The following is a 13227-nucleotide window of genomic DNA, read 5'->3' as shown; positions in this document are numbered from 1 at the left end:
TAAATTGATTTCAAGTATTTGTAGCTGTGAAACATAATTGGAGTAGAGAATAAAGTTTCTTTGTTGAGCGTTTAAAACCTGAGCCACCTATGGACTATAAACATTCTCTGTTTGTTGTCGATTTTTCAGGGCGGAATTGAGGGCGGAATTGAGGGTGACACTGCTATGACTGCCTTCACTTTAATCACTATGGCTGAATGTAGGTCTACATGTGGTGAGGCGGTGAGTACATCATTTTATATGATCTTAAACAAAACAAGAATTGACTATGCTTTATTAACTGTAGTAGACATTATTAATGTTGACTTTTTTCTTTTGATTGATGATTTGGTTTACGTTGGTATTCTCAGGGTGTACTAAACATCAATAAACTGGGATCATACTCTATGATACTTCATGCAATATCACATGCCAGATACTCATACTGTGTAGCTAGTAACGGTCGTCAAATTCAGAGCTGAAATAGATGATGGGCCCAACGTGTTAGTGTAGTTTTATTTATTCCTGAAACTTCCACCTCTGTGGATAATCGGATAGTGCTTTCCTCTTTACTGTTACGGAATGACAACAGAAAAAAGTCTGCAAATACTTTACGTATCCAGGAAGACAATAAATGGAATGGAATGTATCGATCAAATATAATTCTCATTCAATCACCATCTTTCATCAATCTGTACAATTCTAATTGCAGGGGTTAAAACTTTAACACTTAACTTAAGCTTATAGCTACAGGATACGTTTAAGTTATACCATGAAATGTACCTTACTATAATACTAAGGATCAACGTAAGGGTTGGTCTGTATAGATCTTCTGGTAGCGCCCTGCGAAGACTTTGAGATCCTTACGAGACGATTGTTTCGACGAATGCTAACTTCTGTTCAAACCGATGCTGGCGAACCACAACCAGCGTATTCAACTAGTCTTTGAATGATATATATGAATAGGCGTAGTATCTATTTCCTGACAGCAAATGCAAAATATTAGTCTCTGTATGCCTTCAGTGCACTAATGTTCGGAAAAACGCAAAAGTTATAGGCGGCAAAGCTTCAGACTTTGCCAAACTTGAGCACGTACGAAAATGACCGAAAACGCGTGTGGTTAACTATTTTAAAATTGTTGGTGTTTTCGGTAGTTAATGGTGATATTTATCAATATATTATGTAACGGTGTAACTATACAAATGCCGTAACGCTATAGTACCGTAAAAAATAAGGAAATCTTAACAAGTTAAACATAGTTTACTTGTTGGTTTTCCTTATATATTTTAGTACCCAGCTGCTAAGAACGGCGCCATTTCTTTCTTGGAGAGTCAACTTGATGGACTTCAACGACCATATGTAATTGCTGTGGTGACCTATGCCTTATCTCTAATGAATAGTTACAGGAGTGCAGATGCCAATATTAAGCTAAGATCTCACTCCGTCCACGATCCAGGTAAGATAGCAATTATAAGAAAAGGAAAAATAATTTGTGAGCAGCAGAGAACATTATAATAATGTGGAATACAGTCTAATTCATGTTCTTGTAAATATGTGAATTCAAAATTTCCGAACGGTTATCATGCTCACACCTTCTCATTTAAAGGTTGGAATGTGCTTTGTTCAACGTAGCCGGTAAATCCTGAGAAAACAATGACAGTTCTCACAAAAAACAAGTTGACAAGATAGGATTAGATTAGTGATTCGTTATACTTTCTTCCCTGTCGATTCTCTTCTCTAATTAATAAAATGATTAGTTTGCCGGCAAAATAAAAACAAAAATACAATGATCTGACTCCGTCAATTATGCAACTCAAAGTGACGAACTTGCGAGACCATGCCGCCTTTTATAAAACACTTCCACCGAAAATCCCACTGCGCATAATCAGAAGGTAGCTGATAACCTGCCCATCTTGCATTTAACTAACGATATAAAAATCAGTGGATAAAGCACTGATCTGCCCTGATTGGTTGGGAGTTTGGAAGTCCACCCTTTTTATGGAAATTATCCCCTACCACGTCAGAGGAGCCTTCTCGAATGTTCCACAGACATCGGATCTATTTAGGAAAAAGGCCCTGTAACATGATTCAATAAGATAGTTAAAACTTCTCGTGGGAAAACTGAATCCTCAACCCAGATAAATATTTAAAGGGGCTGTACGGTCTCTCGATGGAGTGTTTCAGGAACATCAAAGAGGTAGTATTACTATTTCCTGACAATAAGAACTTAGACACTGTAAACGGCATTAACGTTTCGTGAATATCTCGACCAAGTACTTTTACTTAATTAAACTAGATCAATACAAAGATACATCTATACTGCGAAGATATTCTTATCATCAGCGGGAGCATCCGTCACGACAGCTACATACTTTTAGAAAACAATGAATGGTATAAGAATGAATAAATAAATAGATAGATCTTTTTGATACTTTTAATAAATTGTACACGTTTGTCAGTATAGATTATTCATAATAAGACATAATGGCATCGTGTGATGATGAACCTAATAATGCAAGTTATTGCTGTATTATAAGACAGTACCTTTGTAAAAATAAGACGCCTCCCCCCACACCTCTCTCAATAAGAAAAAATGTGTGATGAACATTAGAAGTGCCTGTAGAACGCTCTGTCACGCTTTTTATTCCATGCGTAATAACAGTGTGTTGGTGGATTTGAAACCTGCAAATTATGAGGCATACAATAATTTGTCTTCTTCTTTTCGACCTATATTTCTATAAGTTACGAATTCTCGTGCCTGGGGTGTAGGCAACCAGCAACAAGATGGGCGACCACTCTGGATTCAACGCGGTCCTTCAGCTCTTTCCGTCGAGACGACCGGGTACGCTCTCTTGGCACAGATCAAACTTCATGAAATCACATATGCTGCAGAAATTGCAAACTGGTTATCGACGCAACAAAATTATGGTGGAGGATTTGTTTCTACACAAGTAAGATGAGCGATTCAAGAATTCCCATATTTTAACTGGAAACCTCCCAATTATTCCGTTTTTTCATCACTTTCACTGAGTTTATCACATTTACTGGAAATTTTCTTAACGTGGCCTTTTCTTTTCCTGCAAAAAGGCACAGCTGGTTAGCAATTGGTCTCGATACGGTTCATACCACGACAGAGCTCATTCTTATAGGCAACACATATAGGTTAAACTAAGAGGAATGGCTTGACTGAATGTTTGGGTTGTGTTGAAAACATGCAGACATTTACACGGAAGTGACGTAGCAAGCTATAAATTTTCAGTGTTTTATCGAAATTGTGACTTGTTACGACAAACTTTCGACGACTTGTGAAAATACAGCAAAAATAAACGTTTTGTGAAGTAAACGAAATAACGAGTCTTGTCGATCCCAAACTAATGTCTGTCCATTTGCTGTTGATAATACTAAACATGTACATTGAGCGTTCCATAATGCCAGGATTTAATGATCAAATTCATCTGATTATTTTCCAGGACACGGTCATCGCCCTGCAATCTCTTTCGGAGTTTTCACCCTTCAACGTAGAAGATGACTTGAACCTTCACTGCAACATATCAAGTGCGAGTGGCTTCAAGACAATATTTCGGTTGGAAAATGAAGACACCTTACTTCAGAAGACAGTAGAGGTATATATGTTATTAGTGTTTTATATTGGTCTATATTTAATCACATTTACGGAATTCGTACATCTAACACACACACACATGTATAAAGAGCACGATACGCCAAGGTAGAAACCACCCAACCAAATATATATATATATATATATATATATATATATGTGTGTGTGTGTGTGTATGTGTATATATATATATATATATATATATATATATATATATATATATATATATATATATATATGTATATATGTATATATATATATATATATATCGGGGAAATCAGGATATACAGTTCAGATCAATGTTAATTGTAATAACTGATTGTCTTGATTTATTTTTAGGTAACGAAAGAGAACATTAGAGACCGACTTTTGGTGAAAACGCAAGGAGAGGGAACTGGAACATTAAATGTACGGCAAGAATTTCATTTTTAACTTGTATCTCTACTATAACGAACAGCCTAAACATAAATCGACATTGTAAACAAATAGACAAATTTCAGAGGTAAGCTTTGCAGAATTTTTTTAATCAAATTTAGGATAGTTAAATTGTGAACAAGACTGAGTTCAGCAACCAAATCATAAATTGGATTTCTTCATTAACAAGACACAAATGTTCACGGATTATGAGAGAAGTGCCAACCTATCAGATTTAACCAATCCCGAAAAAAATATTAATTGCATTAGCCTGAGATACAATGGAATGACTTGCACTATGTTACTAGTTATGTGTAAAGTACATATCACGTCATTTTGAACACCAGAGCATGCTGTGGCGTGAAAATACACTGTGTAAACATCACATTTGGAGGTTAACGTTGGCAAATATATTTTTGGAAAGTATTTTAGCACGTTAAATTAGATTGGTCCGAGTGGAGGTTATACATCATCGTATGATACAAGTAATCTATTCTAATAAACTTCACACTTGACGGTAATTTTAAGATAAAACTTATATTTTGCAATAGAGAGAAGACAGCGTCGCATCAAATATAATGTATACGTACAAATGAATGTTGCAGCTATATTATTTGTTTCCACTTCTTTGGACCATGTTCTATCATCTACTATCGAATTGAAATGGGGCTCCAAATCACAGTTGGTGATAACTTGGTTGGTAGAAAACTTGCTATAATTTCGTCAACTTCATATAAAGACGATATGTCGTTTTGCAGGCTCTCAGGTTCTGTATGTATAGGTGTGCTTCGTATTACGTAACATGTTGTTTATGTTTTTCGCTTTTGTTCAAACCGTGGGATCTCCAGTCACGTCTTTAAGTAACATAGGGCTCTGTCATATCAGCCCTTTCTAGTTTCCCGAGACTGATTTCGTTCGTTTGTTTCACTTTTCTGGTCGTCAACCAACCACAGAGCTTCTTAATGGTCAACCAACCACAGAGCTTCTTAATGGCATTTCAATCACTTCCGCCAAACTTAGTTTAAGCTTTGAGCTTCAGTGAAGTTGAAAATACTGGACTTGAAACTTACGAGTTTTCTCTTAAGTATTGAATACGACATCTTTTCAAGCATATTTTCACAACCTTCACAAAGGTTAAGGTATCATATGTTACAGCGCTTTTTAAATGATCTGCATATAGTATAATTACGCTCAAAATTATCTAGAGCTGTATCTATACGGCTCTGTTAGGAACGATATGACGGCGATGATGGAAAGCCTCAAAGATTTTCTATTGTAGCTTAAGGCATCATTCTTTGTTCATCCAAACGACTGTCTTCCTTGGTGAATATGATATTATTGTGCGTGTTGGATTGATTATCAACAAATATATTCCACTATAGGTCGAAGTGAAATACAACGAAAATAGCAACGATAGAAGAGAACTGTGTCCATTTGATATGGTCATCTCTACCAGGAGAATTAAAAAGGATCAAGCCCCCGATGAAAACCCGGATCAAGACCCCGATGAAGAAATACGATACAATGTGGGCGACAAGCTTTTAATTAACATTGAAGTTTCGTAAGTCATTGACATATTCATATTTCAATAAATAAATAAAAAAAATATAAAATATAAATATATATATATATATATATATATATATATATATATATATATATATATATATTTATATATATATATATATATATATATATATATATATATATAGTGTAGCTTTATATAAATGTATATAAATATATATGTTAACATATTTAAATATATATATTAACAAAAAAAATATAGATATAAATATATGTATATATATATATATATATATATATATATATATTTATATTTATATACATTTATGTAAAGCTACACAAGTGCCAGCATTTGGCATCTGAGCACATTCAAAAATCGACTAAAGGACGGTGATCAGTATACCCGGCACTCAGGAAATCCTGGGCACATCCCTGTATATATATACATATTTCCTTGTGAAATTGACGTCATTACTCTCTTAAAACATGCTAACGAGTTTCACTGAAGAATATTCGAGTTGATTTCTGTGAAAGGAAAGCCTCCCAAATATATATTTAAAATGAGAGGTATATCGGACACGAATATAACAACTTGACATACAATGCTAGGTAAAAATAACTTTTGAATGGCACATGAAGAAACGATAAAATTGTACATGATGGTTGTGGAATAGAAAACTACGTTTTTAGTTGTTTGGGAATATTTAATTCACATTGCAATTAGTAGAATGTTATCCCGTTTCTCGAATGGTAAGAATTCAAAGCATTAGGTGTCTTTGTTGAGAGACAAATGATTTGTTCGGTTAAGGCTCATTTTGTTGATAAAATTAGTAGTTAGCCTATACTATCCAATCCGACATCACTTGGACCAAATTTGACACATTGCAAATCTCTATTGTTTCTGTGCATAGCGGTGTTAATTATAAACAAGTTACTTCCTCCAACTAAATCGTTCATAAACCTGCACGTTCTGATTTTTGTAGCTATTTGGGCGACACCAACACCAGCATGGGTATTATAGATTTTGGACTCTTCACGGGTTTTGTTCCAGATAAGGACAGCTGCAATACGGTAATGTTGATCATTTACTCGTTGTGACAAAATCAACCAATGTCAATTTATATTTGTAATATTTTCTTCGGAGGCATGAAGTTCAGTATGCGTCAGTAGTATTGATATCATTGTTTGATTAATGACTGCATGAACGAGGTAGCTATGTTTTTACCAGCGTATATGTTTAAAACATCTCATTAATAGTGAGAGTATACCGTAGTCCATATTTAGACAAGCCTGTTTTAAGAACATCCTTGGCAGTTTCCTCAAACTACAGAAATATGAATAAATCACAAAACCTACAATTTTAAAACGTTTACCGTCTTTGAACTATAGTTTCTGGAGCAGTGACTATACTCATGATAGTTTACGTTTCAATTTCTTTCTGCATGACAAGGGTTTAAAAATATCGACAACAAACACATGTTAAGATAACCTTTAGGCCTACGAATGGTACACATTAGCATGTCTTTGTTCGATGTGCGTTGTTATTGATCATTGCGAAAACAGTTTGAAGCTTGAGATAAATCACATTGCTTGTATGCAAAATTGTATTAGTTATTGAGTTAATCTGGTGAGGAGTGGAATATAAAGATGAATCAAGTTGCGAAACGCACCCAGCTGATATAATACAGATAAGATATTATTTGGAGTATCATTGAATATGGAACATGTATCAACGTTTATGGTTTTCCTATAGAGTGCCATTAGTTCTGAAATCGACGTAGAGGAATTATGTATCCTCCAAATGAGACATCGAGAAACTGACAAATGCCAAGTTTATTCGATACATGTCTAATTCTGTCACTAATGACAGTTTACATCCAGTCAAGAAAGTTACACATTGAGATGTGACAAGCGTTCTCCATTAAGAGCGCGAGAAATAAACAAATGTAAATTTTATTTGACATATGTCAATTTCTCGTACATATGGCAGTTTCTTCCAATCTAAAGCGTAATGGGGATGACATGTGATAGAGTCCTCTTAAACAGTTGCTAGAAAATGTCAGGTGTCAATTTAATTTGACATATGCCGATTTCGTCAAATCATAATCATAGAACTTGAATGAAACGAGAAAACGGAAACTGTCAGTTGTGCGCAACTCATCAGAAATCGATTTCTCGTACATTTAACGATATTGTCGATCTAGGACATATGACTGCCTATAGTCATACCATAAACATTCCATCTTTTCCAATAAGTTATCAAACGAACTTCAACTCATTGACAAATTGCTGCAACTCATGGACAGCTACTCTGGAACGGCTCTAGTTTAAGTTATTGAGTGGCATGTCTATATTTGTTTTTGTTTTAAATCATGATTGCTATATTTGAAAATGTGATAATACTTTTATGAATCAAATCACATATCTGCACAAGTGGTTAATATTTTGCCAATTATTTCTTTCGTGTAATACATACACCAATTTTCAGGCTAGCACTCGTAAATAATTTCTTTCGTGATACTAATATTATCTCTGTAATAATTATTATTATAAGTTTTTGTGTAAGTATTTATTGATACAGCTATAACACGTGATCGCATTATCTTGAGTTAAATGTTAACTTCATCCATGCAACTTTTTAACCAATTACAGGTCGTAGAAGACAATAGCTTTGTCGCAAGATATGAATTGTCAGACCGTTCAGTTATTTTCTATACTAAATACTTTCCCATACAACGCGAAGGCTCTATAAGCTTTGAATTTCTGGCTGAGTGTGCATTCAACGTCACCAACATTCATCACGCAGCTGTTACAGTGTATGACTATTACGATCCAGGTTAGTAACTAATAATTCTTATAAAGCGTGATGATTTTCCTGATTTTAAGTTAAACGTATCTGTAAATTGCTTCTGTTCCTCGTATCTACACTAGGCTACACATGGAATACAATGCCAATGTATTAAATCGTTATACATGTATACGGTTGCCACAACTTGCCAGGCATAAGTTTTCGAGTTCACATTTGCATATAACCTTACATGGTCTTTTAAGCTTTCTATCCATGCACTTCCCAACTTTTCAATATTATACTCCAAGAATACTGTAGTGAAGTCAAATTTTGTGGTTTGCACCCTATGCATATTTATGGATTGTTACGTAATAGGCTGTATGTAGCGTTAGTTGTGCACATAGCTTTTGCACGTATGTTTTCAGTTCTGTGCACGCTGCGATGATTTCTAGCAGCGTCTCTGCAGAGCTCCGGGGTTCGCCTCGTAAACCCCTTAGTATTTCTTTAATTTTATTGCTCTCGGGTCATAAATTGCCCAGGGATACCCATATCTGGACTGAATGGTTGTCAGTGAGGAGATGTCCCCCTTCTAAGAGACAGGATGCCTCATATCATTACTCCACATCGTATCTGATGATATCACAGGTGTACCTTTGCAATGTCCATTGCAGCTGTTACACAAATTATTCAGACGTCTGAGAGTCTTATATAGGACTTGAATTGGGCTATAGCATTGAATAATGATCATGATTTGTTCAGTTACATAGCCTGCGAAAAGCATCTTCGCTATTTAACGTTTAATCATGCTCAAACTGGCAGCTTATGTCAACAATTAACAGCATGTAGTTCATATCATATAGGCATATTTAAATATCACACATTAGTTTCGAAGTGAGTTTTCACAATTGTTTTTCTTTATGATCATTTCAATCTGTTCTTTTATAGATGAGGAGTGCATACAATTCTATACAGGGGAAGGTTCAAATGTTGTACAGACGCTGTGTAACGATGACGAATGTACTTGTATTTCAAGTAAGTCGATCCATGTCATAAAGGCTGAGCTGATAGAAATTTATTTCATGTGTGATGTAAAAGTCAGGTTTGTACCCCTCGTGTGACAGTAGGCCTATAAAACATCCTCATGGGATCAACTGACTATCCTAACCGGCAGGTTAAAGCCATTCCCACGTCATTTTCTACACTAGTGAATAATTATTCCGGTTGTAGGGAGGTAAATCGATTCTATGAATGGTCCATTGTGCTTCTAATTGGCTCAGTTTAATCGGCACTATCCTGATGCAAACCGTTCAATCATTATAATCATATATATTATAGTCATAATCTCTTACAGTTTAAAATATAATCAAATATGTTTTATTATTGCATCATTCAGGGGTTATATCTCCGGTTGCATCTGTTATGATGGAGGCGGGCACGGAAGGGGGAAAGGGGGAGCGGGGTTGTCTCGAATAGAGTTCTCGCGGAAAGCCCTGCACCATCACCACATCAGTTTAGTACCTAGGCAAAGATACCTTCTCGGAGTAAATGTTTATCCCGTAATAAAAACATTTCATTAGACTACAGTTTGTCACACTTCTTTTTATCATGACTTGTAACGCAACCACATTAAAACATAAGGAAACCTGGAACAGTGTGCTTCATTAAAATGTACCACGATCTCTTTTATATCTACCTGAAGAAATACAATTCAAGTCATTAACATAGTTGGTAGATTAATTACGAGATGTACATACTTCCATTGTATTATCTATGGTATACCTACAAGCAAAGAGACAATATTGGGGCTATAATCCACAACATGGCATGACAATGCAAATCAGACCACACAGACGTTCTTAACTTGGTTATCTCAAAACAGATTTTCAGTAGTGCAATAAGAAAGCAAACTACTCCATTTCTCAGGAGGAGTATTCTCCTTTGAAGGATGACCCAGCTACAAAACAAATCTTGTAGACCGTTACAAAATAGTTCTATCCGTCCACATGAATGTCTACACCATCACACACACATATACACACAAATATATATATATATATATATATATATATATAGAGAGAGAGAGAGAGAGAGAGAGAGAGAGAGAGAGAGAGAGAGGTGGAGAGAGGTGGAGAGAGAGAGTAGGTTGGCGTCTATCTTGGCGCAGAGTGCTCTATGTCCATTGGACAGAGTGGAATATATGTTGATACTAGATGAGACTAGTGGAACACTAGTAGTTGTAACTCGGAGTTTCACGCGTTATAACGATCTTCAGACAACTGGTAGCTTCAAGATAATGATAGGATACACCTCGTATTACGCTTCCACCCGAAGGTGCTTCAGCAGACTAAGGAAATCCTTAGCCGGAATTTATTGAGGTTCCAAGTTTTTGTGCGTGGAAGGACACCGGCGAATCTCGCCTTCTCTTTTCGAATAGTGCCCGGAAGTAACGAGGCAGGGGGGGAGCAGGACTACACACCCAGTTGTCTGAAGATCGCTATAACGCGTGAAACTCCGAGTTACAACTACTAGTGTTCCACTAGTCTCATCTAGTATCAACATATATATATATATATATATATATATATATATATATATATATATATATATATATATATAATGACCATTTAAACATCTGAATTCATCAATTTAATGAGCATGGACTACTTAGTGTAACACAGCGACCATTGTGTCGTATTTAGTACCTCAGATGCAACACAAGATTCAAAATGAAAACATCCATATGGACACAAAAAGCGTATTCATGGTACATTAGAAATCTAGAATATTTTTCTAATTTTTAAAGCAATGGGTAAATATTAAAAGTTATGCTTACAGTGCGGACTGAGGAGCTGAAGTCATCATATATATACCATTAAAGGAGTATTGCAAAGTTTCAGCATTAAATGTAACATATAATAATTTGTCTTTGACTATAACATTTCGAGTCTTTTAAATTCTGCCTAAGGTCATTCTTAGGTCATTCTAGGCATAAGGTCATTCTTTAACATCAGCTAATGCCTCCTTTAGAGCTGAATCGATCAATTGAACCAACAAGATTATTCTAATTCTTAAAGCTTTGCAAATGAAGAGTGATAAGAATATCATTCTGTCATCAAAGCTAAACATTTGAAATGATCGAAGTAAAGTAAAGTAATACTTCTGCACAGATGTTTATGAGTTAACTTCTTCAGTTTTGATATGTCTTTATGAATATAAAATAAACTCTTAACTGCAAACATGTGAGAAATCGATTGAAAGTGTTCGGAGTGATCAGTCTTTTCTTGGAGTGAATTCATTCACTAAGTATGAAGCGAACTTGGCACGGAACCGTTCTTTGGGAATACGTGTGTTTACATCACCTTTTTCTATCTTCTTTCAAGGTGAATGCCCTCCTTGTTTTGATAGTCCGGATACTGGTGAACTATTAATCGCTGCCTGTGTTAGTGCTCAAACATATGGTAAAGTATATTTTGACATAAGATCTTTTCATCTGTCACAAATGTGCCTTAATTGTCATCATCACTGAAGACGTTGTGTGCAATCCTCACAGCATCGACATTGGCCATGGGCTACACAGCAGTATTAAACATCTGATATGAATTTTCATTTCAAAATAATAATATATCCTATTCATTATCATCATTTACTAATAAAAACAATCTCTAAGTGGTCGTTGGTATTGCAACGCTCGCCGAAAGTCAACAGTTTCAACACAGCGCATGTGAGAAACCAGAAAAGAGTGGAGATACCTTTAATGGTTGGACCAGTGAGAGATATATACGCGAGGAACGAGTCTGCAAACGGGCCGCAATACCTTACCATTAATCGAATTTGCTAAATGCATAGTGACCAACTAGATTAACTGACATTACTAAAGAGTGAGCAGTCTGAGTATTCAACACAAACTCAACTGCACAACTATGAGCAAGTGAGAAAATGAAGATTCCTCCCGAGTAAATTCTTTTGTTCCAACAGTGAGTAATCGAAATCCCTAATTAGTAGAAAGCATTGAGGCAGTGGGCAACTTCTCATGAGTATGACAGTGAGCAACTTCTCACTAGCACCTTACAGTGAGCGAGAAGATACTCACAGGTTATTTGTCAAGGAGATATGGTCCCAGCTCCATTACTGCTATAGTGGTTGAGTCATCAGAATGTACGACTTAATTTTTCAAGGAGATATGGTCTCAGATACATAACTGCTATAGTGGTTGAGTCATCAGAATGTACGACCTAATATATCAAGGAAATTAGGATCTCAGATACATTACTGCTATAGTGGTTGAGTCATCAGAATGAACGACTTAACTTGTCAAAGAAATTAGGATCTCAGATACATTACTGCTATAGAGGTTGAGTCATCAGCATGTGCGACTTAATTTTTCAAGGAGATATGGTCTCAGATACATAACTGCTATAGTGGTTGAGTCATCAGAATGTACGACTAAATTTTTCAAGGAAATTAGGATCTCAGATACATTACTGTTATAGAGGTTGAGTCATCAGAATGTACGACTTAATTTTTCAAGGAGATATGGTCTCAGATACATAACTTCTATAGTGGTTGAGTCATCAGAATGTGCGACTTATATATTCTGGTCATTTCAAAATATTTTAAAAGTGAACTTCTTGAAAACCGATAACATTAACACCAGCCGTTGAAATTATTGCATTTCTTGTTGGATTATCAACCATCCATACTAAAATTCTGTCTCAAGTTTATCCTTTAGTTCGATGCTTGCAAGTAGTGATGATGCAACAAATAGCATGGTAGCGCACACTTGAGTTTGACTAGAAATTATTAGCGTTTTGACTGTATACAGAAAATATTGAAAATTATCACAGTACCATAGTGTTTGTTTATCCTGCAGTCTATTCAAAACATGTCCAAGATATTTTTTCAT

The 13227-nt window shown here is 35.5% G+C and overlaps 1 protein-coding gene across 1 annotated transcript in view; it reads left to right on the top strand.

The window, feature by feature from the left end:
- LOC139980245 (complement C3-like) overlaps positions 1-13227 on the top strand; it is a 63367-nt gene that overhangs the window by 47151 nt on the left and 2989 nt on the right. The window contains exons 26-35 of the mRNA XM_071991783.1: positions 142-222; positions 1270-1435; positions 2722-2930; positions 3450-3602; positions 3938-4006; positions 5395-5573; positions 6520-6607; positions 8189-8372; positions 9270-9356; positions 11705-11782. Of these exons, the coding sequence (XP_071847884.1) occupies positions 142-222; positions 1270-1435; positions 2722-2930; positions 3450-3602; positions 3938-4006; positions 5395-5573; positions 6520-6607; positions 8189-8372; positions 9270-9356; positions 11705-11782 (1294 nt within the window). The remainder of the gene's footprint in view (positions 1-141; positions 223-1269; positions 1436-2721; positions 2931-3449; positions 3603-3937; positions 4007-5394; positions 5574-6519; positions 6608-8188; positions 8373-9269; positions 9357-11704; positions 11783-13227) is intronic.

Source organism: Apostichopus japonicus, chromosome 14, assembly GCF_037975245.1.
Source record: "Apostichopus japonicus isolate 1M-3 chromosome 14, ASM3797524v1, whole genome shotgun sequence".
In the NCBI taxonomy this organism is placed as follows: Eukaryota; Metazoa; Echinodermata; class Holothuroidea; order Aspidochirotida; family Stichopodidae; genus Apostichopus; species Apostichopus japonicus.
Note: the sequence above shows the minus strand (reverse complement) of the source record. Positions and strands in the feature narration are given on the sequence as shown.